Source organism: Mangifera indica, chromosome 3 (assembly GCF_011075055.1).
Source record: "Mangifera indica cultivar Alphonso chromosome 3, CATAS_Mindica_2.1, whole genome shotgun sequence".
Lineage (NCBI taxonomy): Eukaryota > Viridiplantae > Streptophyta > Magnoliopsida > Sapindales > Anacardiaceae > Mangifera > Mangifera indica.
In genome coordinates this window covers 5849976-5876777 of record NC_058139.1, presented here as the reverse complement: position 1 = coordinate 5876777, position 26802 = coordinate 5849976, and the positions used below count along the sequence as shown (strand labels likewise).

General features: G+C 31.4%; 3 protein-coding genes across 3 annotated transcripts; all 3 read left to right on the top strand.

The window, feature by feature from the left end:
• Positions 1–5510: 5510 nt before the first annotated feature.
• Positions 5511–16974, top strand: LOC123210413 (serine/threonine-protein kinase BLUS1-like). Its single transcript, XM_044628755.1, has 21 exons — positions 5511–6018; positions 7055–7309; positions 8587–8711; positions 8949–8993; positions 9082–9163; positions 9255–9323; positions 9403–9573; positions 9662–9727; positions 11612–11680; positions 11776–11886; positions 12012–12073; positions 12313–12546; positions 13878–13990; positions 14142–14236; positions 14307–14348; positions 15160–15285; positions 15376–15424; positions 15504–15565; positions 16316–16377; positions 16492–16543; positions 16618–16974. Exons 1-21 carry the CDS (start codon positions 5857–5859, stop codon positions 16621–16623), a joined length of 2058 nt encoding a protein of 685 aa, XP_044484690.1. The 5' UTR covers positions 5511–5856; the 3' UTR covers positions 16624–16974.
• A 1679-nt stretch (positions 16975–18653) lies between these two features.
• On the top strand, positions 18654–19478 carry LOC123210922 (fasciclin-like arabinogalactan protein 14). Its single transcript, XM_044629422.1, has one exon. The coding sequence runs from the start codon at positions 18654–18656 to the stop codon at positions 19476–19478; it is 825 nt and encodes a 274-aa protein (XP_044485357.1).
• Positions 19479–21054: 1576 nt separating this feature from the next.
• Positions 21055–23491, top strand: LOC123210281 (DNA-directed RNA polymerase II subunit RPB7-like). The gene is made up of 6 exons (XM_044628545.1): positions 21055–21523; positions 21644–21809; positions 21924–21974; positions 22164–22229; positions 22324–22392; positions 23226–23491. Exons 1-6 carry the CDS (start codon positions 21408–21410, stop codon positions 23286–23288), a joined length of 531 nt encoding a protein of 176 aa, XP_044484480.1. The 5' UTR covers positions 21055–21407; the 3' UTR covers positions 23289–23491.
• Positions 23492–26802: the final 3311 nt, after the last annotated feature.

Here is a 26802-nt window from a genome sequence, read left to right as displayed (position 1 = left end):
AATGGATCGAAACGACAGCGATTTAATTTGAGTGAAGAAGAGCGGACTGACAGAGAGCCCAGAAAAAGCTTTAAGATTTGAGGCAGAACTAAAGGACAATGGTATATTAACTCCCCAAAGTTTGCAGTCAATCTGAATGGTGATTTTGATTTGCTTATTATATGACTGAGATAAATCATAAATATGAAAAGTAATATATAATCTTTGCAGTATTATTCAAAACTCCAAAAAATCTTTTGTGAAAATTATGCTTAAATGCTAGCTCATGTTATGAAATGTACAGTGATTATTGCAGACCCGACTGACGCTGGCACATCTCACCTTGATATTTTCGGATTTATGCTTTTCACATTAAGCAATAGTTGGCTAAACAAAATTAAGTCATTTTATTATATTTCTTCAAATTAAATTAAATTACATGTCTCATTTAAATGGATATTGATTAAAATCGATAAAATTTTTTTCACGTAAATCTTTTAGGTAAACGTATAGTGATTTTTATTTTTATAAACAAATTTACTTTAATTTTAAAAATACTCTCTCTGACTTATTACGTGATTTTCAACAACTTACGCATGTGTATCACAGTGTATAGATACGTACAGGTATGTGGGTACGTGCAAGATACATAGGGTGAGTAGGATAAGTACAAGGTACATGGATACGTGTAGAGTGCATGGATGCGTACGTATAAAATGCATGAGTGTGTAAAAAATATAAAAATATAAAAATATATATATATTAAATATTAAAAATAATATAATATTTAAAAAATATAATAAATATATATAAATAATATAATATGTATTTAAATTTATTTTAATATTATGTTTATATATTATATTAAATATTATAATATATAAAAATAATTTTTAAATTATAAATAATAATAATAATAATTTTTAAATATATATTATATTTTATATATTTATTATAATTTTTAGATACTATATTATTATATATATTTATTATATTTTTTAAATATTATGTTTATTATATATAAATAAATAATATAATTATATATTTAAATTTTTAGGCACCCGCAACGCATCTTGTATGCATCCACGTACCCTACATGCACTCACACACCCTACACATACCCACGTATCCTGTACGCACCCACGCACCTTGCACACACCCTGCACGCACCCTACGCTTACAGTATCAATTAGCACTTATCAATCTCTCATCTATGCTATTTTTTTGTTACTATCTGTATTTGAAATTTAAACAAAAATTTATCATTTTTTAAGTGTGTTTTTAACCCTTAGAACGTGAATTAGTGATAGTTTGAATAAAAAATTATCAAATCTGTTAAAAAAATTTTAGACGGTCGAGTATAACTTAAATCGTTGAGAGTGATTGCAATAAATTTGAGAGAGGGTTTTTAAATTGAAATTTAAATTTATCTATAAAAATGAATAATTGTACATTACCTAAACAAGTTTACGCAAAAAATTTTTTATCGATTTTAATTAATACCCTATTTAATTCCAAGTCAATGAAATATAATTTGCGCCTTTCACTAGTTATGAAAAAATGTGCATTACCTATCTCTTAATAATATCATATTAATAAATATTACCATTTTTGTTAAATTTAAGAGAATGATTGTTATGTCTTACCTTAATTTTTAAAATTTTTTTAAATGTAAGTTTTAAAAAATTATATTTTTTTATGATTTATATTTTTTTATTAATTTTCATTCATCTTTTGTGACTTAGTTTCTCGTTTCCTGACACTCTCTTTTTCACTTCTTTAACCTAGTCCAACACGAACTAAAGAAAGCACAGAAGAGCCAAAGTAAGATGCAAGAGAGGAAGCCAATTCATGGATCAGCCTGGTCCCTCACGCTTCCATCTCCGAAATCACTTATTTTACTGAACCCTTGATTGGTCCATATAATCTTTAAAATTATACGTGCCATTTTTACTCGCAACACCTTACTCTGCTGGGTTTTTAAGCAAGAATAGATGAACCTACGCCGGTTCTTGAATTAACAAAGCCAAAATATGTATGAGCCTGATTAGTGTGTCATTGAGAGCAAAACCCAAACTTACTGTTCAACTATTAGTGGTGGATTGATTGCATAATCTTAAAAACTCCAATGAACTCATACTGTAACTAAGTAGATATTCTGTTGACAACAAGCGATTTCATTTGGAGAAATTCAAAAGAAGATTAGTACTATTAACCAAATCACTTTATTTGCCAATAACCCACGAACGAGAAGAAGTCTTACTAACTAATTGGGGCAACAGACTGAGTCAACTTATGCTTCTTCTCTACCTAAAGGCACCCTCAGCCTCCATTGTTTGGTGTTTTTCAATTCTGTTCTATGTAAATCTATTCGCTGATTTCTTGTGGTGATTATGCTTTAGGTGAAAGGACTTATTCCCATGTAAAGTATCCTCTAATATTAAGTTTTTACTTTTTAACTATAAAAATCGTAAACATTTATTCATAAAAGATTAAGTATGTTAGTTTTAAAAATAAAATTATTATTTAATATATAATATTAAAAATAAATTAAAATTTAATCTCTTTTTCTATTCAAAACCCTAAAAACTAAAAGTTTATTCTCTAGATCAAGTTTTACAAAATGACATTCTCTCTTTAGGGTTTAGTTTTCAATCTCCAATGTTATTGTCTGCGACAAAGATTCTTCGATGCATCCCTATGCTTCAACGATCTCTCTCCTCTCCTCTGGAACGTTAGTCGACACAAATTTGATTCTGAAAGACGAAAAACTTCGTTGGGTGATTAAACACTTTGTCTTTCCAGACGTTTTCTTTTAGGAAGATGATCATATTCTCATACAAATATGAGATCTTCATCTTCGTTTGGAAAGACGAAAAATTTCATCTTTCGATCTACGTCTTTCCAGATTAGATTTACGTCGACTGATATTTCAAAGAAGGGGAGAGAAACCACTTGAGCATGATGATATATTAAGAAATCTTCGTTGCCAATGATGGCATCACAGGTTGAAAACTATATCTTAAGGAGGAATGTTATTTTTTAAAGGCCAAACGACTATTTCCCACCCAAGGTTTGATGTTTTTTCAAATATCCCCCCTTTAACTATGGAAACACCAAACACCCACCCATGACCGGTTAAATTTAATAGAACCCTAATGCCTGAAAATTTTATCTCTTTTTGCCTCCCTAAACTTTAAAAACTAAAATTTTTCCCTAGCTTAAGTTTAAAAAAAGGCAGCTTCACCTTAGGGTTTCTTTTTAAAATCTCCGACGACATCTCCGGCTCTATTGTCGACAGCCTCTCCCTCCCGAGGAATCCTCTCCTTCCGGCGATCTCTTTCCTCCCATTTTTAGGTCTGATTGGCGTCGGAGACGCCTTGGGAGACGAAGACGTCTCCATCGTCGATCGGGCCTCCAAATGAGAGGAAAGAGATCGCCGGAAGAAGAGTATACTTCGGGAGGGAGAGGTCATCGACAATGGAGTCGGAGATGTCGCCAGAGATTTCAAAACGAAACCTTAGGGTGAAACTGCCATTTTTAAAAACTTAGACTGGGGAAAAATTTTAGTTTTCAAAGTTTATGAGGGCAAAAATAGATTATATTTTAGTTTATTTTTTAATATTATAGAAAAATGACGATTTTACCCTTATCATCGTTAATTTTAACTGCTCATAGGTGAGTGTTTGATGTTTTCATAGTTAAAAAGGGGATATTTGAGAAAACATCAAACCTTGGGTGAAAAATAGTTGTTTGGCCTTTTTTAAAACTTAGTCTATGAGAGAAACGAATAGTTTTTAGGGTTTAGAAAAAGAAAAAGAATAAAATTTTAAAATATTAGAGTTTTATTAATTTTAACTATATATAAATAGATAAATAAAATTTTTAAAATTAAAAAATAAGAATTTAGGATTAAAGATACTTTGAGTGAAAAATGGCCCTTTGGCCTATGTTTTATTTCGAGTACAGATGAGATGACATGTTAATGGCAATAACGACGTCAATAACGCCGCCCATCGCGTGAGCTTAAACATTGTCAGCAATAACGATGCCCAGGCTGCTGTGGTGGTTTTGGCGAAAAATGTTTATAAAAGAAGGATGACAGCCTGCAATTACGGTGCCTACGCCGCTAATTAACAGACAGAATGATAAATTATTTTTCAAACCTAAAACAAGAAATATTTTTCCGTCAAAGTTTTAGTGGGAAATTGTGATTTCGCCAAAGTAAAATAGCCACGCCAGTACAGAGTCGCAAGCCCAATGCGTACGCTACGAGTTACGACAAGTCTTTTTTCTAATTTAGCTTCATTATGTCACGGGAAACGTAGAAGAAATGGTTACTTTTTAGGCCAAAAAAATTTTTCCCACCCAAGGTATACTGAAACTCTGAATCTCACTATTTAATTTTAAAAAATCTAAATACTCACTTATAAATTAAAATTTATTAAATTTTTTAGTTAGAATTAATAGTAAAATTATTATTTAATAATAATAATATTTAAAAATAAAATTTTATATCAATTTACTTTTTTAATTTATAAAACTAATTTTTTCTCTAAAAGTAAGTTTAAAAAGTAATATTTTTTTTCTATCTAAGATTTCTAATTTTGTCAATGAATTTTCAATCAACGATGACCGATCTCTCTCCCTCTTAGCATTGTCTCTCTCTCTAGTGTTTAATGTCAGGCAAATTATGTCTGGATTTAATAAAATTCAGATGAAGTTTGAAACTCTTTATTTGAATCATCGTCTAAACAAAATCGACTTTATTTAGATGACAAGGATGATAGTCTAAATGAGGAGATCGACCTCGCCTGAACCTTAATCGTCATCTAGATGAAGATAACTTCATCTGAATGACGAAGATTTAAACGAAGAGTTTCGATTCTTTATTTGAATTTCACTTGGATTATATCAAATCTAGATATTATCGGTCCGATATTGAGCACCGGAGAGAGAGAGATCGGTTATTGTTGGTCACAAATTTGTTAACAAAATTGAAAACCCTTGGTAGGGGGGAATGTCATTTTTCAAAACTTAATTTTGAGAGAAATTCTTAGTTTTTCAAATTAAGAGGGTAAAATGATATAAACTTTAAATTTTATTATTAAATGATAATTTCATCATTAACTTTAACTGAAAAATTTAATATATTTTAGTTTATAGGTGAGTGTTTAAATTTTTTTTAAAGTTAGGGGGTGGAATTGATTTAAGTATACCTTGGGTGGGTTGGCCTACTTTTTATGTCTATTTCAGTCGCAATTTCCGTAAGTAAATTTTAAAAAATGTCTTGTTACAGTGAATCTTGAATTAATCCGTGACTTTAAGATGCGATTATTATTTAAGTTTTTATGATAAACTATTTATAGATTAAAAAGTTACAAGAAATTATCGTAGTGATTTTATATTAATTTTTAGGAAAATTATTTTTGCAAATATTTTGACTTATTTGTAGCTCTATATCGAAAAGTTTTTTAAATATCTAATCAAACTTATGGTAAGTTTTTCCTGAGATGAACATAAAAAAGTGTTTTATATCTTGTGCATGTACAAGTTCTAATTTCTAAGGAAAGTATGAATATAGTGTGCAGGGAAACAAACACAACTGGCGGGATTCCTGCATACGAACGTCTTCCCATATGAGCGGCGATCCGATAGGCTCGCGTTTCTTTTTTCTCTCTCTTTCTTCTTTCACGGGAAAGCGGAGACAACAAACCTCCTCCCCATCATTCATATACATTTATTCATATTTTCTTTCTTTTCTTTTCTACTTCTACCTTCTCTTTCCTCTCACATTCATTTTCATTCTCTCTTCTTTGCCATTTTAATCCTTACATTTTGAGCTTCGAAATTTAGAACTCCGAGGTCATTTAAGTTATGATTGAGAGGAGGCAGTATCCGATTGGAGCGGAGCATTACACGCTCTATGAAGAGGTCGGTAATGGCGTCAGCGCTGTGGTTCATCGTGCTCTTTGTATACCTTTCAATGAGGCTGTTGCTATCAAGATTCTTGATTTCGAACGTAACAACAGCGATCTGGTAATTTTTATTCCGTCTTCTCATCAACTTTTTTTCAATGAATTTTTTGTTTTGATGATTCAATTTCGTTGCGTTATGTTATACCAGATAAATTTAATTCCAGAAATAAATAGTTATGAATTTTCTTCAGTATGTAGACGTGTAAATTTTATTATTTGGTGAAATCAACAGTCTATAAATTATAATACAGTCTAATGAAAGTTATATACTTGAAGACAAAATTTTGGCGTAAGAAGTTTACAGAATTCTGTAATTTAGGATTTTTCTTGTGCAAGAGTTTAATATGGATTTGAAATGTAAAGAGGAGAGAAGAACACTGTAGAATTTATTCAACCTCAGTGCATGAAATTCATGTGAATTAGTAGCTAGATAGCCTACATTTTTAGCTGGATTGAGCTGTGAAGATTTGTTTTCACAATATTGGTAATAATAGGTGGATATATTTTAAAGTAGTTATTCGAAAGGAACTGATAATTTTAGCTACTTTTTTCCAAAGAGAGGCGTTTGTGATTGGCTGTCTCGCTGATATTGATTGGATTTATTGAAATTTAAATTGGGTGGAAGAATATGAATCTATCATATTGAATAAGGGAATAAAAAAAAAATATCCTTGAATGAAAGTTAGGAAAGTGATGATATGTTAAACCTTTTCATGATTTCTTGAAATCTACAATTTCATGTTTTCGCTTGTCAGCAGGTTTGCCAAGCCTCTTATCTAGAACGTTGCGATTTTAGGTGATAAATTTACATGTAAAGTGCCTATTTGATGAATAGGAGTTTCATTTCCTTAAGAGTTTGAAATTGCTTGGGGAAAAACTGTTTTACTTAACATTATTTTCGATGGGATATTGTTCATTTCTAGAGTATGTGGATATAATTTAGTGTCTTGGATCACTATCAAATAACTTCAATGTTATTAGACATGATTTATCTCTGTTGATGTGAAAATTTTAAAATTGTTCTTGCTGTGTTTACGGTGTGGTGTGATTAATACTTGTGAAGCTTTCATTTGTGATTTTTCTATTGTTATTTCCAGAGCACCATTTCTCGTGAAGCACAGACAATGGTCTTGGTTGACCATCCTAATGTGCTTAAATCACACTGCTCCTTTGTTAGTGATCATAATCTGTGGGTTGTTATGCCGTACATGGCTGGGGGATCTTGCCTTCACATACTGAAGGCTGCATATCCTAATGGATTTGAGGAGGCGGTTATAGCAACAATACTCCGTGAGGTATTAAAGGGTTTAGAGTATCTTCATCATCATGGACACATACACCGAGATGTCAAAGTGAGTACTTATTTTATATTATAACTTTATGATATTTGTATCAGCTTATGCCGTCATCTTATTTACCCTTACTTGCTGTATGAGGCAGCTCAAGGTATGCTGTAGCTGTGGGGCTGTTCAGATGCATTTTGAAAATTATTTTCACTTTCATTTTCAAAATGGAGAGAACATGATTATTTGGTAATTTTTCGAAAACATTTTTACAAATTAACGAATTTCATGTTCTCTTTTAAAAGAAAGAGAAATAGGTAAAGGAAAATATTTCTTTTGATATACATATATATATATATATATATATATATATATATATATATATATATATATATATATATATATATATATATATATATATATATATATATATCACTTATAAAAGGTAATTTTAAATGTAATCAATAAGAACATTAAAAGGGTATTTTTGTTATTTATAAAAACTATTTTTTATTATTAAAATACTCTACCAAGGATGTTTTCATTTTTATTTTGAGAATATTGTTTTTTTTTTTTTTAAAAACAAGACCGACATATTCTCAAATTATGGTATCGAAAATGCAAGTATCCTGTTTTTGTCTTTTGAGTTGCTTTTCCAAAACATCTTTGCAGAACAATATTAAACAGCCTCTAGTTTTGCTAATCTTATATCAGTTCTCCTTATTTCAGTGACTTTGTGTTCTATATTACTTGTCAAAAACATAAGTACATTTATGATATGTGTTGTGTATGTGTTGGCACATTCTACACCAAAAGAATTTTCTATATCTGCATTCCTACAAGAAAAGTGCAATTTATTGACATGTTTTCCTCTGATTTATACAGATTATGGTGGAATTTTAGAAACTGATTAATTATTTTGAGAAACTGATTGTAATATTGCAATGCACAGGGTATGACTGGATTCTCAAATTATTTTGAGTGTCCTATATTTCATAAACAGACTTTTACAAGAAAGTGCATGAGAATCGGTAATATTATAGAATCATATTTCTTGGTTAAGTAAGTCCACAGACAAACTCATTACCTGTAGGAAACACTAATATACAAACACAGAGGATATAATTTCTAATAAATTGCAGCATTGTTAACAGGACTAGTTCATTTAAAAGCTCATTTGATTATTATGCTGTTGACTCCCTTAACGTGGATTAGATATAGATAACTATGGTATTCTATATGCACGTAAGCAATGTGTTTTTCTTTTCTTTTCATTTATTTATTATTTTATTTTGATAAGAATTACAAATATTTATTATCGTTATCTTATTTTGTGTTTCCAATAGGCTGGGAATATTCTCATTGATGCACGCAGTGGAGTCAAACTTGGCGATTTTGGTGTTTCTGCTTGCCTTTTTGATTCTGGTGATAGACAGCGCATGAGGAATACTTTTGTAGGAACACCTTGCTGGTAAGCTTTTACCACTAAATTCTCGAACACATTCAACAAGTTCTAGTTAATCTCTTAGAGTTTTAGATGCAGCTAATTTATACCTTACCGAAATAGAAATTACTTTAAATAATCCATATACATCTTGAATGGTGGTATAGATGGTAATTTAATATTGTAACTTTCTTTTAAGAGATTTGGTCACTTGGAGCTTTTTTGTTATTATTATGTGTTTCATGGTTCTTCTCTGTTTTGCAGGATGGCACCTGAGGTTATGGAGCAGTTACATGGTTATGATTTTAAGTCAGTCTATTGTTTTCTCAAAAGAATCACTCCATTTCATACTGAATAGATGGAATGATGCTGATGTATGTCTGACACTTCCCTACAGGGCTGATATCTGGTCATTTGGTATAACTGCATTAGAGCTTGCCCATGGCCACGCTCCTTTCTCAAAATATCCTCCAATGAAGGTGATACATTATAAATATGTGAATGTTTTTAGAATTTCTTTTGTGGAACACTAAGACTATAATAACCTCAAGCAATTCTAATTTTTGCCAGGTACTGCTTATGACCTTGCAAAATGCACCTCCTAGCCTTGATTATGAAAGAGATAGGAAGTTCTCTAAGGTATGCTCTCAGAAATGTAACATTAGCTCTCTGGTTTTAATAATGTCAATTTTTTTATATTTTTTTCTTGTTTCCCTAGTCTTTTAAGCAGATGATTGCTAGTTGCTTGGTGAAAGATCCTTCAAAAAGGCCTTCTGCAAAGAAGTTGATAAAGCATTCCTTTTTCAAGCAAGCAAGGTCAAATGATTATATAGCACGAACACTTTTGGAGGGGTTGCCTGCGCTTGGTGATCGTATTGAGGCATTGAAGGTTAGTAGGTCAACCTTTAGGGCACAGTCTTTGTACCTCAAGTTGTTTGTTTTATGTAGTTCTAATATACAGTTCAATTTGAACACAGAGAAAGGAAGAAGATATGCTTGCTCAGAAGAAAATGCCAGATGGGCAAAAGGAGGAAATATCACAGGTTAGAATTTCAGTGAAGAGCAATAAACTTGATAATTTTTTCACTAGAAGGCCAACAAAAGAAAGATAAACAAGGCAAAATAATTTACAAAAGAAAGTAATAATCTCAAATAGTTTGATTTCGAGGGTATAAATCTTATTTCTACTTATTTTTATCTGCTGCTACAATTTCATTTGGTTAATATTTGAGATTATTACTTTTAATTAGTTGTCTTCCAAAGATCTTATTGCATTCATTTAGTTGAACATGCCAAATTTGTACACTTACGAAACTTTTTCAAACCATAAATCTGATAAGAGAAATGATATAGACAATTATCTTCCTGTATATAGTCCTATGATTTGTTGACGTACAACATGATTATTGTATTTGGCTATAAATATTGCCGGAAACAACTTTCAAAATGCATGAGAATACAAGTATGGATGTTTATGCTAGTTCAGTTATAATATAAACATATTTATTTCTTTATGATGTTTTTGGTTTGCCATTAGAAGAACCAAAGAAAGTTAAACAATCAACTAGCTTGTGAATAATGAAAATTTTATAACAAATTTTCATAGCCCTCACAAGATTTTCACAGATTTTAGGCACATTTTGGTGTAGTATCTTATAATTTTCATATCCTTTTTTATGTTGCCATGAGTCATAATTTAGATCTCTTTTCGCTCTTTTTAGTGAAATGTGTTATGGGTGCAACTGCTTTCACTGTGTTTTAATGTTAGAACATCATTTCTAAGAAAATAATATCTTGTTCTTTTCAGCTCTGATATTTGATAAAGAAGAGAGACTCTTTTTAGGCTCCTCCTTGTTGTTTTATCATCTATTAGGTGACTGATGAGCTAATTGTTTTTAAAACAACTAGGCTTGTATTCATGCCTGAGTCATATTGTGAAGAAGGCCTCTGCAACCAATTGGAATTGATTATGTTTTATAAATAAATCATCCTTGAATGAAACATGCAAGCTATATTTGGTATGTCTGTATGCTCTATCTCATAAAAGGAAATGTTCCTTTTTGTTAACCTTTTCCCATGGAATCACAAGTCTCAAATATTTCAGTTAAAACTAGTAGTAAAGTTACTTGGAAAATTCTTGTGTAATGATAAAAAGTGGTGCGGACACACCTAAAAAATTCATACATTGTGGTTACTTTGGATAATGAGAGTGTTTTTGGATATCTGAATGCTATGTTATGTGGTCTTGTAATGTTAGGATGATTGAAAATGTGGTACTGTGGTTCTTTGATTGATGAAAGTGCACCTAGCATGTGTGATAATACCCACTATAAATACACTAGGACAGGTATGAAGGTTTAACAGTTGAGATGGTGGTCTATGAATCAGTCCTTGGTAAATATAGTTATTCAAGTAGTTATTAAGTGGATATAAATATATTTCTTTTGCTCTTTCTCATTCTCCAGCAACTAGACATTGCTTGGGTTGTTTTTGGTAAAGGAAGAAACCAAATAATTTCAAATGTTCTGCTTTGTTTTCATTTTTTGACCTTTTTTGGTAATCTTATCTTAGGGTATATTATAGAAGTTTCTTTGACCCACTAAAAGCCTTTTTTTTATTTGCTCTTCATCTTTTTTTAGAATTATTGAGTCATTATTTATCAAACTGTTTACCTTTGATCCATGTCTTAATAACTGAACTCAATTTCCTCTCTTTTTTACTTATTGGCCAATGTAGGATATTCTCTTTGAAGTTTCACTTAGTATTAATTAGGAATGAGTACATCTACGTCACTGTATGGATGACCATCTTGCTGCATATTTTGATTGAAGTTTTATCCTAGTTCGACTATTTGTTTTATCAATATAATTCAATACTTGCAAGTAGCATTCTCTCTCTTCACTTTGTTTGCTCTTTTTGGTATGTAGAATGAATACAAACGGGGGATCAGTGGTTGGAACTTCAACCTTGAAGATATGAAGGCTCAGGCGTCCCTGGTATATAACAGTGTTGTATTTCATTCCTTTATGGAAACTTTTTCAGCTGTGTGGTTATCCTTTTGGAATTATTTGATAATTCGTCTTTCTATTAGATCCAAGATGAGGACACAGTATCTGATAATAGTCAAGCAGGGAGCTCGATTATTTTGTCTTGCTTGGACAACAAGCAAGAGATACAATCAGAGAGCCAAGTTGCAGAGATGGTATATCAATACTTTGGTTGTAGTGCTTTGTAGTTTGAGATAGGCCTCTTCTGTTTTTATTTCTTAATTTGGTTAACTTATCCTTTTAAGGTCTTAACGGTTACAAATGATTTGGAATTTCACAGGTTAACAATGATTTGATACAGAATCTTCATCAGTTAGGTGACTCAACAAATGTCATTTCCAAGTACGTCTTTTAACTTAGACATTTTACAGTTGTACTAATAATAAATTAGCAATCCACATTTTTGCCCCTTCTTAATTTTTGATTCACCTACAAAAGACTAGCATATACAAAGAGCACACTTGTGCTAGATGAAACTTAAATGATTATGTCCTTATATCATTGTAATTTTATGTCCATTTCTAAGGCTAAGGCTTTTTTAAGTTTAATTGATCAAACTAATGCTTCATTTCCATTTTTAGATTTGATAAATTTGAAGATGATTCCAGTAATGGTAGTCCACCTTTTGAACAATATGCTATGTTGAATAGCTCATCTTGTCTTGATGATTACAATCAAAAAAGTCTGCACGAAAAGCCTTCTTTAGAGATCCATGTAAAGAATTTGGAGGGTACTGATGTTTCTCATGTGCAAAGAAACGGGAGTTCATCAGTCAATATCACAGAAAGTATTGTCTCTTCAGTTTGCAAAGAGAGGTTTGCCACTTTATCCCACATTTATTTAAAAATTTTCCCGGTCAAAATTATTCTCCTAGAGAGGCTAATGATTGTCTTTCCATACTACATTAATTGGGAGCAGCTAGATTTCTAATAGCTATTATCAATGACTAAGCAATTGTTTTTTAATGGACTAAAATAATCGCCAATTTCCATGGTGTTTCCTTCTTTCATTTTTGTGATTTAACAAGTGATTTTAAACTGACCAAATGAAAATCATGCTTCTATGCTAAACTTATCAGTTTTAAATCATGATATATGTTCTGTGAAATTGAGTGAGATAAGTTCATCTTTTTGTGAAAACAAAAACAGACCGTTAATCTAACCTTTGAAAAGAGATCTAAACTTTCAAAAGTATTTATTAAACTCTATTTTTTCAAATTTAATATTAAAAACTTAAATGCTCAATTACCAGGATTACGAAACCGTAATGTTAAGTTAATATAATCACACCTGATAGAAGGTAAACCAAAGGGTAAAAAGTTCAATGTGGCAGTTTTAGAGTGCAAGTAGTGTATCTTTTGAATAGCTTGTTATTTGTTTATATTTCATCATTCAGATAAAGGTATTCAAACCAAATCCGAAAATTGATAAATTGCTAGACATATGATATATTATAGGAGTCAAATTGTTTAACACAATAATAAAGTTGCACTATATGTTTTCTTGAATATATATCATATTCTTGTCAAGCGACAAAATAAATTTGAAACATCTAATAGATGGAACAACAGATAACTTAAGTTTCCCTTAAACCTGATTATGGTTCTTAAAACAAAAGTCCAAGCTAATTGATTGGATTATATGCGTTGTTCTAAGTAAATTTATTTGTATCTTCCAAGTTAAAGTCGTGGAAAATGATCACCATCTTATCCTTCCCACCTTTTTTTCTATTCAATTAAAGAACAAAGGTTTCCCATGTACCATCTCCTTTCTTCTCTCTTTTATATTTTCCTCTACTCTAACCAAGCATAATACTAGTTCTGCAGTGCATTTGTACTATATAATAATTAAATAAATAAATATATATCATAATTCATTCATTCAATATTTTTGTTGCTATAACATATAATGTTTTTTTTGTAGGCATGTTTTTGGGCTTTGGTTTCTAATACTTTATGCTTCTTCTTTTATCTTCGTCTATGAAAATCGAGAGTACATTGTTTTCTAGCTAATTGATATTGGGGGAGAGTTGATCTTGTACTTTATGCTGCAATCAGAGGACTACTGAGTCACCTCTTTTTGCCCCTCTTTTATCTTTCCTAGTGTATGATTATATAAGTGAGAACTTATGTTAATGGAATTTTCAGTGAAAAGTTACAAAATCAGCCTCAAAACAGTTCATACTGCAACGGCATGGCAACATCTACAACAGGAGAGGGTTTACTTCATGAAATTCCTTCAAAAGGGTCTAAATCATCAGGCAAGTGCTTGTTTCTTGCTTCGATTTAACTTACTGTAATGGCATAAGATTTATAAGATATTTTCTCAATTGATTGATATATGATTAATATGATATCAATAATTGAATCCAAAATCTATTTTCCTATTTATTTTAAGTATTACTATGGCAGCAAACAGTGATGAACTCGATGAGAAAGCTAAACCACCAATTATTCAGCAAAGGGGTCGCTTTAAAGTTACATCTGAGAATGTTTACTTGGAAATGGTACTTAAGATTCTGATCCTCATTTTACTTCTCTTATTTAGTTTGGACATGAGTTCAACTTCTCTTTCAGGTGGCACCTACTCCTTCACTGCAAAAGAGTCACAGCATGCAGGTACCTACTGAGAGCACATTGTGCTGAAGTACTTAGTTCTTGTCCACTGAATAGAATTTTTAAGAGATTGTTCAATACATTCTAGACTTTAATTCAAGTCTTGTGGACAAGGAAATTATAACACTATATTTATGATATAAGATAACTAAAAAAGTTTATTAGAATTAAGGTGTTAGATCACCCCCTAAGTAGGGTGGTGAAGTTTTTACGAAAAGAGATGCAATTATTTGTGTTTTTTTTTTTTTTGTGTGCATGTATATATATATATATACACACACAAAAACTCTATTAGACACAAAGATAATCCTAACGATAAAATATAACATGTCTATTGAGCCCAATAATATACTAAAAAAAGTACAAACCAGAGATTTGGTGAATATATTTATATTTTTATAAGACTTCCAATATGGTGTAGCAATTTGTTTCCTCTTAAATTCTCACCATTAGAGTGACAATCAACTTGTATATGTGTGGTAATATATTATCATCAACGTAATATTTTGCCTTTTTTTTTCAGTTTACTTCAAATTGAGACTAGTTGTATGTGCAAGAAGCAAACTAAGGATTGGTTTTTTTCCACTTTATATAATATTCAGTACCATAGATGTAATACTTACACTTTCTCAACTTTAATAGCCCAATGGAGTGTGGTTGTTTAATTTTACTGATGTGTGTGTATGTGAATTTGTTGATTATATCTCAGAACCACGTGCCATTAAATGTGTACTATTCCTTTCATGATATGCCTCAAATATTATGTACCTATACGTTTATTTTATTGTCTTACAGCAATTTATGGGTTTTGTAGGTTCTTACCCAACATCCTGCATTAACTACTTTATCTGCACCACCTGATGTTATGCAACCAAGTCTTTCGGGCAATTCTCTTTTCCTGGTGTTGCATTCTCTGCTGCAGACAAATCTTCTTCAAAGGGTATGGGTTAGCCTTATGTCTTTCATCTTTTATGAATTCTTATTATTACTGAAGTTTATTTTATTCCCCTTTTTATGTTATTCTCAACAGGAGAGTATTCTAAATCTAATGAAGCAAATCTCAGTTGGAGACTCAACAGGTACAAGCAATTCATACAACTTAGATTTGCTCATTTTTGTTCAACTGAGATCATATTATCTTGTTTTTCTGTTACCCAGCTAATCGTGCAGTTGATGGAAGCGGAACGTCAATAAATATGGCTTCTATAGAAAGATCTTTGGTATGTAGTGAGTCTTTAGGCTTTGTTGACTCACTTTTCTTCCGTCTTGCTTAGTATATATATCTGTTGGTTTTGTTGACTCTCTCTCTCTCTCTTGGTTCTTCCATCTATTTTTGTGTAAACTGTAATTATTGTGGGTCCTTGAAAGAGAACTTATTCTAGAACCAAAATTTCATATTCACAGGGAGTTAGAAATGGGTTTTAAGTACACATGTATGAAATAAAATATCAAATATGGTGAAATATATAATTGAGTACAAATTTTATAGTATAAACTTTACTAAATTTAGTTGTATTAAAGACTTCAAACTTAAGTATAGGACATTTTAATATGATCAGACCTAAAACGAAAAATGTGTTCGATCTTGTGTATAACTATGCTATACTTGTGTTACCTTGACATAATTGCTAGATTTTTAAATTAATGATATAGTTAATGATAGAGATGGAAATTCCAAGCCAGTCAAAACCTACTAGGTTACATTTGATGCTTGTTTTATTTGCAATAAGATGAGTGCGCATGGAATTGGATAAACTAAATCCATTTGCTATATAAACGTACATTCAATTTATAAATTTATGTTTATGATTATGAGATTCATTGGCTAAACATCCTTGTCTTCTTAGATTTATAACTATACCAATCCTTGATCTTATGCAATTTTTTCAAATTGAGATTTGGTGTCAATATTCCCAACAAGTTTTTATTGATATTGTACGTGAGTAAAATTTGATTTTGTTTTATTATAGCTAGAAGCATCGCATGATAGGGAGAAGGAGTTGCTTCATGAAATAACTGAGTTGCAATGGAGGTAAAAATTTATTCTACCTACATGTATGAAACATACATGCACACAAATGATTGATGTTTTTCAAATGCTAACACGTACGATATTGGTTTGATTTGGTTTGGTTGTTTACATTAGGCTCATATGTGCCCAAGATGAACTCCAAAAATATAAAACAGCAAATGCTCAGGTTAATCTTTAGCATACTTTGCTTTTTCTCATTTGGGTTATGAATTATAATACATTCTAACCTATCGTTTTCAGGTGTAATATGATTTCCGACCCATGCTCAAATGGATGTGTACATCAAACAATTAAACGTTAAACAAAACTAAAATGAAAAGAAAACAAACAGTATACGAAGATGCATTAGTAGCACACTGTTATTTCTTTGTATTATAGGTTTGTATGAAGTTGTAGATTTGATTAAATAGAAATTTTCCAGCCAGATGCAGATGTGCCGATGACATCTATATTGTACATGATTTTTATATTTGTGTAGTTGAGCATGTAAATTTCTATATGTACTAACTTAATGTTAAAAAGGCTTATTTTTTTGCTTGCCTATGAAACAAACTAGTGTTCTTTTCTCTCATTTATTCAAACTTTTTTCAATGTTTAGTTTGAATGTAGTTGCACAAGAATTCTCCTTTTTTTTTTTTTTCTTTATTTTGTTTTTTTTTTTCATGGAATTTCGAGTGATAATTTCATTTTTTCTTACTACTATTTTGAATTCACATTATTTTATATATAAACCCTGAAAGACTTCATTAAATGTAAGCTTACATCCGAGAGGATAGATTTGACTCTAAATTCTATACAAACTCGGCTGTATGAAATTGTATGTTTAAATATTCGCTGTTATATAAATTGACTAATGGTTGGAGGGAGGATTCTAATTCCATTAATACGAACATGGGCTAAAGCCTCTGTTAATAGGTCCTTGTTTTGTTTGCAAGAAGAGAATTGCTCACACCCACCGAGCAATTAATTAGCTCAGTCATACCCAACAAATGTCAATATTAACTGACGTGTCAATTTTTTAATCTAAAGAAGGAAGTGTGGTAAAAAGTTAAATAAAAATAAGTTAATCATGAATTTGGCCATGCAAGTTATACCTCTCTTTTAGCCTCCTCTGCGAACACAAAGTTGGTTTACCGATTAGGTTTATATTTAGGAATTGAGGAAGTTCCCGAATTAGCGGTTAGCAACAATGTATTTGAGCAATACAGCGATTTGACAAATATTTCTAGGCAAATTGAATGTGTCCATAAAAAGCTTTCTCAATCAAATATAGTTTAGACTCATTTAGGTTAATGATACTTCCCACTCCAACTTTGATGAGATGATTATTTTTCATCTTTTAAATTTAAACAAATCCATATTTTGTCTATATACTAAATTTGTTTAAAAATTTTGTTAATTTTATTTTTAAGAAAATTGGTGAAAGACAAAAAATTTGTCTGTCATTGCTAAAATTAAATTATAATCCTTCAAAATTAAAAAAAAAATTATCCATCCCTAATTAATAATATTATAAAAAGTTATTAATGGAACTATCTTCTTTCACTGTCACCAATCAACCTTTCAACTTTATGATATTGTATGCTTAGACTTTTTTATAATCATCACGTATTCAATTTTGTGAACAATTTTTTAACTCTATTGCTCTTATTTATTGTTAAGTCAGTCTAAATTCACTAGATCGCACTCAAATTTATTGTTAATGAGTTTCACTTTGATTTAATCTTACTCTTTCCACCAAACTCTTGCGTTTATATCACAAGAATTGTATTACACATTGCTATTATTGATCAATACCATCAATTTCACTAATCCATATATTTCATGATAAATGAGAGAAGTATATATAATCGGAGTTTAAAAATTGAAAAATGAGAGTTAAAAAGAGATTTTGAAGGTGGTTAACTAATAACTCCAAGTGGAGGTTCAATCCAAGTTTCAAAAAAATAAAGTGAGCATTGACATGTGCACTCTGAAAGAAGGGAAAAGCCTAAAAAAGGGACAGATGAAAGATGATGCATTTTAATGGTCAGAAAATGAATTTATGGTAAGAATAAAATTGAATTATGTATAACATTATATTATAAATATGATATTAGAAAATATAAATGATCAAGTCAACAGTCAAATGAAAACAATCGTCTTCTCTCTAAATTTTAACCATGTAAAACACTAAGCTAAAACCCACTCCAAATATGGCGGAATCCATTTGAATCCACTCATTTCCATTTAAATTCACTTCTTCTTTCCTCCATCGGTATGCTTCAAACTGAAACATGTCTTCTTCTTACTCAACATCAGCTCTAGCTCTCCTTCTCTTTTTTCTCTTCATTTCTTCCTTGCATGCTTTCAACATCACAGAAATCCTCCAAGAGCGCTCAGAATTCTCCACCTTCAATGACCTACTATCTAAATACAAAATTGCAGGCCAAATAAACAGGCGCAAGACCATCACCGTCCTCGCCGTCGACAATGGCGCCGCCTCCTACCTATCCAACTTGTCCGAGGACGAGGCCAAGGCAAAATTGAGCCTCCACGTCATTCTCGATTATTACGGCATTAGAAAGCTCGTGGGATTAAAAAAATCCACCTTACTTACCACACTTTACCAGACCAGCGGCGAAGCTGGGGGAGACAATGAAGGGTTCATAAACGTCACCGTTTTGCGCTCTGGAGACGTCGCATTTGGTCCGGGTGCTCCGGACTCGGTTCTTAACTCTAATTTAATGAAGTCAGTATATTCTCAACCGTATGATCTATCAGTATTGCAAGTAAGCAGTGTAATAGGCTCTTCAAATTCAACAGCGCCTTCGTTTGCGCCATTGAGTGCTCCAACAAGGGCTCCACCGCCACCTGAGGCCGAAGCACCTGCCGATGAAGAATCGCCTGCGGAGGCGCCTTCTGAAGAAACGTCGCCTTCGGATGCTCCAGCTCCCTCCCCGGATGACTCATCGCCACTGGAAGCAACTTCTCCCACCGACGACGACAGTCCTCCGGCTGCGGACGATTATGAAGAGGGGTCTGCATCAGGAACAGCACCTGGTGTAGCCAGTTTTATGGTGACGGTTTTTTGGGCTCTCCTTATGTTGGTGGTGCGATAGGGATAATGGTTTAACGTTTTTGCTTACGAAGTTTTGTAGTTCTTTTCAAATAAAATCTATGCTTAGATATTTTGAATTTGTCGGAAAATTATATCATCTTTTTTATGATCAGTTTAATAATTATCAATATTTTAGGTATGAGGAAATATATATATATATATATACTTGGGTACAAAATTTTATAAGGATTATTTTTATCGGTTAGTTTTAGTTTTACTCTGTCTTGTTAAAGTTGTTGTGTCTTTAAAAGGGGTGTTTAGATTGGAGTAATGAAGGTTAATTTAGCATATTTTATTATTTGAATTATCTTATTTATTTTTCAGATAATAAAAAATTATTTATTTTTAATTAATAAATATAATAATATAATAATATTTTTTATTATATTTAAATAAATATAATAATAATAATTTATATTTATAATCAATTTTTATAATTATTTTTTATTTTTAATAATAAATAATTATTCTAACCAGTGGTATCTAAATATTAGTTATGTTATCAAAATATATTAACAATTTATTATATGTCAACAGACTTGTTTTCATTTTTGGTATAGTGAAATCTCAAAATAATCCTCTTTAATTTTTTAAAACTCAAATACTTACCTATAAATAAAATTTTGTTAAAGTTAATAATAAAACTATCATTTAACCTTAAAAAAAACATAAAATTCATTACATTTCATGTTCTAAAATTTAACAACTAACAACTTCACCTATACCTAAAGTTTTTAAACTTTAAAAAGTAGCATTTTCCTCCTCTCCTCCCTCAAACTTAAGATTTTTTTCCTTCCTACTCCTATCACCAGCAACGATACTTCAACCCTAATATGTAGAAAAAAGTTCAATCATCTCTCCCTAAGCCACGACATCGTTTGAATTAGATAAATTTAGACGATTGGTTGTTCAAATAAAGTGTTTATGAGTGACTCTTTGACTAGATAATGACACGTCCAGACAAAAATCACTTAGATTTTCAAATAATTTTTGTTTGAATTTTCAAACGATTTTTGTCAATCCTTTATTAGAGAGGATTGATTTTTTGTTTATATAATTTTTGTTTTTATATAATTTTTTGTTTATATAATAAAAATTAGGGGGTTTATGAAATTTTTTGTTTTTAGCACACTAGATTTTGTACTTTTAGCCTTTACATTTTTCACTACACCCTCGGATTAACATTTTTAAGGGTTTCCCCAAAAAACAAAAATTAAAATAAAACCCCTAGCGTCTATTGATATTGATTACCTTCCTGATGTCAAAGTTTGATGCATACACTAAAAAAGTTTAACCCATCACTTAATTATTCGACTATTTTTTTAAAAATTTTAATATTTTATTAATTTTATCTATTTTTAAGTTAATTTTTTTAATTCAAAATTGATTTATATACAATACGATATTTTCATACGTTTGCAATGATTAATAAGTTTTATTTTGGATGATTTTATTTATTTATTTTTATTTTTTATTATAATTACCAGTTTAACCAGAAATCACTATTTAATATCTCTATATTATTTTAAATGCATTTTTCATAATTTGATGTACCTAAATTCTTTAAATCTTGCTTTATAAATAAACTTGAGGAGTGCCTGTGCCTCCAACAAAACGCGGGTTTGATCATTGAGTCCAATCGAGTCCACTTCTGCTGCCAAACGAGGCGAGCAAACCTGATAAATATTACTATCTGTCTGGGTTGGTGCTCACTCCAACAATTAGCCTCCTCATCTTTATCTTTAGGGCTTTTTTTACTGGTAATTTCTGTTACTGGACGAACTTTGCAACTATCGTTTTTTCGTGGGTTTCCAAGATACCCTCGAAGTTAGAATCTTTCTCCGTTTTATTCACGTTCTGGAATTTTGTTGGGAGAGATACCTTTTTATTCAAATTGAACTAGAAATCAGATCAAATCACAAAGTGAAAGATGTTCTTCCACATAGTATTAGAGCGAAACATGCAACTGCATCCGCGTCACTTTGGCCGCAACGTTCGCGAGCACCTCGTCTCCAAACTCATGAAAGATGTAGAGGGCACGTGTAGGTAAGTTGAATACTATGTAAAATTCTTTGCTATAACTAATCCTTTTACTTGATTCCCCAGTTTTGACCTAACCAATCAAGGGAAAAGAGAAGGCACTAATTTTATTCGGAATTTCTATAGTGGTCGACATGGATTTGTGGTGGCTATAACGGGTGTAGACAGCATTGGGAAAGGGCTCATTCGAGATGGGACTGGATTTGTGACGTTTCCAGTGAAGTATCAGTGTGTTGTGTTCAGACCCTTCAAAGGGGAAATATTAGAAGCTGTTGTGACTATGGTCAACAAGGTCGGTTCATATCTGTAATGATACTATTTCGTTGCTTGTTTAGTGATCTGTTATATTATATGCAATAGTTTTCGGAGATTTTGTATTTTCTCATTATATTTGGAAATTTAATAGATGGGATTTTTCGCCGAAGCTGGACCTGTTCAAATTTTTGTTTCAAATCATGTAAGTTTTCTTTGGTCGTGCGTGGTTTCAGCTTTGAGGAAACATTGAAATTGGATATTTGACTTTACTTTATATTTTGTTAATTTCTTTGAGCTTCTACTTTTTGTTTTACCGTTTTGATGTATTTAATAAAGGCTTAAACTTCATTGATTTTATATTCATCTTCTATGGATGCCATTTTACGTTTAGTTGATACCTGATGATATGGAGTTCCAGTCTGGAGATATGCCGAATTATACAACCTCTGATGGATCAGTAAGCTTCGGTTTTAACTTCTCATAGGAATGATACCGTTAATCTTCTAGTCTCACAATTGTAAAGTTAAAATGATGCCTTGTACTTCTTGTAGGTCAAAATTCAAAAGGACAGTGAAGTGCGGTTAAAGATAATTGGGACTAGAGTAGATGCTACTGAAATTGTGAGCATTTATACTTACTTTATTAGTCAAAATATTGGCCAGTATTTCTCATACCTGGGCATTGCTCCATATGGTTGTATTATCTTGAATTTAGATTCTGTCAAAAATAAACTTAAACCTAGCATATGCTCTGGCTTGTTGTAATAGGACCAATTCTCCAGAGAAATTATATATTTAGTCTTTTCAGTCTTTAAATATACTCAATTTTCTTTGGCATAGCTTTATGATTTTCTCTAATGCTCTGTATATGGGTGGGACCAGATGCTTTATGCAAGGGCTGGTCATGGGCATGTCTTCTTTTAGGGTTTACTTGTGGTAAATTTTAATGGATTGAAGAAATTTATACTCTAAAGTCACTTCCATGTATTTTCATGCTCATGCAACGTTGGGATTTGAGTTAACTATCTATAGAGCAATTGTGTCATTCTGTGTAAACTGGGGATATCAATTTATACAGACCAATTTGAAGAGCATGCACTATCAATGCTTATGGTCAACTATTTCACTAAACTTTGCCCCTTTGTTACATTTGTGAACAAAGAATGATGCAAGTATCTTTGGCTAATACAATGGCCCTGCTTACCATCCATAGAAGTGTCCAAAATGGTTTCAGATTTGTATGTTTTGAAGTTATTCATAATGGTTGATGCTGAAAATTTGACTTGAAATTGAAGTAACATTTAGTTAGGATCCTGTTGTATCTGGCTTGATATACAAATATACTTTTAATATTTTAAACTGTAGTTGTTTTAGCATGATCTTTTTATAACCACTATTAGATAATTGATCAATCTGTATGTGCTTCTTAACTTATCGTTTTACATCTTTTGCAGTTCTGCATTGGCACCATAAAGGACGATTTCTTGGGAGTGATTAATGATCCTACAACACTTTAGGAAGCTGTGGCTTATTTGTTTCTTGGTGTGGGAGTTATTGCTTTCTTTGCAGTCTCTTACAATCTTGTTGTGTAATTTCTGTAGGCATTGATTATTTCTTAGAAACAATGTCATTAGATCTATTCTTAAGAAGCTTTTGCTTGTGGACTCATAGACATTGTTGTAACATTAATACTTATTCAAATGATGTTTACTTCAGTCAATTTTCTTACCCTTTTTATCCATGTGATCTTCTCGTGTTTTGATGGACTCCGTGTCTCTACTTGGGAAAAGATGTAATATTAGGATGACCCTGGTTTTTAGAACTTAGGTAAGATGGGTGGCTGTTGCACAGCAAGGTGGCCTAACAAGAACTAATGCACCAGCCAAGCAATTTATGGTTAAGTCAGCGGCTTCAGAAATTGCAGTACTACTTCTGGTACAGTTTATGGAACATGTTTCCCTTTGGGACTGTGATCAGGGGCAGAGAAATGTGAAATTGCTTTGAGATGCGGGTAGAATGAAAACTAAAGAACCACTGACCTCTCAGGGACACCTGGAATCCTACCTTTCTTGAGCCTTTTCCCTCCTTTTGCTGCAATGAGCTGTGTTTATGTTTCTGTTTATCAGAAGACAAGTATGATCAGGGTTTTGGATTCATAATCTTTGTGAACATTCAAGGTGCTCAAGGAGCTATGAACAAATCAAATGGGTATGTAATATTTTTATGACAACCTTATCCTCAGAAGTTATTGTACAACACCTAGGACATACCAGATTGTGTTAATTTTTTCCAATTTTCATTGTGTTAAAATTAGTTATTTTTTTGGCTATTGTGTTATTATTGAAAACTTTTCAATACAGCTTTGCATGGTTCTGGAAGAATATGCCTATTGTATAAGCACTCTGTAGTTAGATTATCTAAAACATGCATCAGATTCAATGCATTTAATATTGTTTGATTTGCTTTCAATTAGCATCACGTGATTGACATTTGAAGATTGTTAGCCATTTCTAGGATGCAATTGGCTAAGCATGATTTCGAAATATTGATTCCGTTACTAGTTTACTGAGTTCATCTGATTCTATGTTATGGTGCACAAGAAGTTAAAGGGTATGATCTGATGTGCATTGATGTAATGGTGAACTTAAAGAATTGATTTCGGAGATTTTTATCTGAATTGTCAACTGGGATTTGTTTGAGTCTTTTGTTCTTGTTAAAAGCTGTTTCAAGCCTTAAAATTTGTTGCATGCATCTTGAATAAATTGTGTCAGACATGAAGATCACGCACTGTTGCAGTCAAACACCATCCTTATGCCAGTACACGCCGTCATTCATCCAAACAAAACACAAAACATCAGGTTGTATTTCATGAAACGTATAGTTACAACTAAGTTCTATGCCTTTTCATTTCAAAACCGAAGAGACAATGGGGATCCTGTGGAAGCAATGGAACAGGAGCTAATTGGTGAACTACTGGTAGGAGTTGAAGAGAAAACATACTCAGGCAGCAGTTTGAAGTGTCCTGAATCACCAGGAAGCCTAATGTAAGGCAAAGGAGGTGATTCACTAAACCAAGAATCTGCAGAAGCTCTGTAGTGAATGATGAATCTGTAGATCCATATCTGTATGGTGAGTGTGAGAGTGGGAGAGGAAGAGATTTATGAGCTCAAACAAGGGCTTAGAACTTGGTACAAAAGTTGGTTGGTAGAATATCAATTTCTTCCCGCCGAAATGAGAGCACAATTCCAACTTGAAGGCAAAATTTTAAACGCCTCACCAAACCTGACCATTTTATCAATAATGCAGGCCACTTTGCAGGATTATTTTATGGCAAATTGCTCCTTTTTTAACCATTTCAATCCTGGTAATGATCTGGATTATGGCTTTTTAAGTCAAAAGCGGAAAATGTGCCCCAGGGATGGGTACCTGCCGTCCCTACCTTGTGCCCCAATAGGATTTGACAATATATATTTTTTTTTATAAGATTGAATAATGTGTTATCGTATGATTACATATTATTTTATATTAAATTTAAATTTATTTAATTATATAGTAATATATTATTTATATATTTAATGATATACTCAAAATGATATACACATAGTTTTATTGTTTTAGATAAAATAATATTCAATCACATAATGATATACACAAATATGTATATATTTAAAATGAATACGCGTAATATTATTCAATTAAAATTACACTTGTATAATAAATGGCATCAAAAGAGATCCAATAACTAGGTTAATTACTTCAATATTATCATCATAAATAGAATTAGAAGATTGTATCACTACCATGAATAAACAAATTTTGATAGGATTCAATAAGTGTGACATTACACTACACAAAATAAGAATAATTAGATTAATAAATTATTAAAGTTTGAATAATATCATATGTTTAAGTGGTGGGTATAAGCAAGTATAAACAAATTATTATATTAATATATGATTTGATAATCCTATTATTTATTTTATTTCTAAATGATGAATTAATTTATTTATATTGGTTAATATTTAATTATTTATGCCGAACATAATGTTTTAAATTTTATGGATAATATATAGTAAGCTAGTATAACAAATTATTTTTAAAATACTTACCACAAAAACAAATCTAACCAGCCCCCTTTTGAAGGACCGCATTTTCATGTGCAGGACTTTTTTTTTTTTTCAATTTATGCGGCATGTTTAAAACTACTTGTTTAGAGTAAACCCACGTGCAAAATTAATACAAGATTTGTTGCCTTTGTTGGTACGAGCTTTTTGTACGTGTATTAAGACTCTGTAAATTGTACAAGACCAAAAACATCACTTTAAAATTCTTTAAAGCAACGTTTTGATCATGTGAAATGTGATTTTCACTCAATTTTCAAACTGAGTATCTAGGTTTAGATTTTAGTAGACCCAACAAAATAATAACAATGATAATAAGGTTAATTTTTTTAACCCCCCAACTTATTGTGGAAGAACAGTTCCCCCCCTTAAGTGTTAAAACATAGAGATAAAGGGCAATCTTACGAATTTACCTCACGTATATTTAACATTATAGAGACAGAACCCCAATTTAAAATTATGAATTGTTAAAAATGAGCTTTCACGGTTAAGTTTGATGCCAAATTTTGAAAATTGGTGGTGATGTATGATGTTTGTAAAACCAAGGGGAAAGAATATTATTCCTCCTTACAATGAGATTACATGCTACCACTAAAATTATGGGGAATTTTAGAATCTACCTGTAAGGTTTTATTAATGTTCCATGGAAACTATGCTAATGCCGATGCTGACTTTATGTACACCTTTGTGAATTATGTGAGGTTAGGGCAACCATTCACGATTTGTATAAAGACATTAATAAGTAAGAGATGTTATTTATACATTGTCTCATTCCTCTTTAAATAAGTCAACATAAGAAAAAGTCAACATTTGATGAACGATTGTTCATATGTAGTATATACACACATAGACAAAATTTCACTTATCCATATAAAATTTGTCAAGTGTTCATTCAAGATTCATTTGTTGT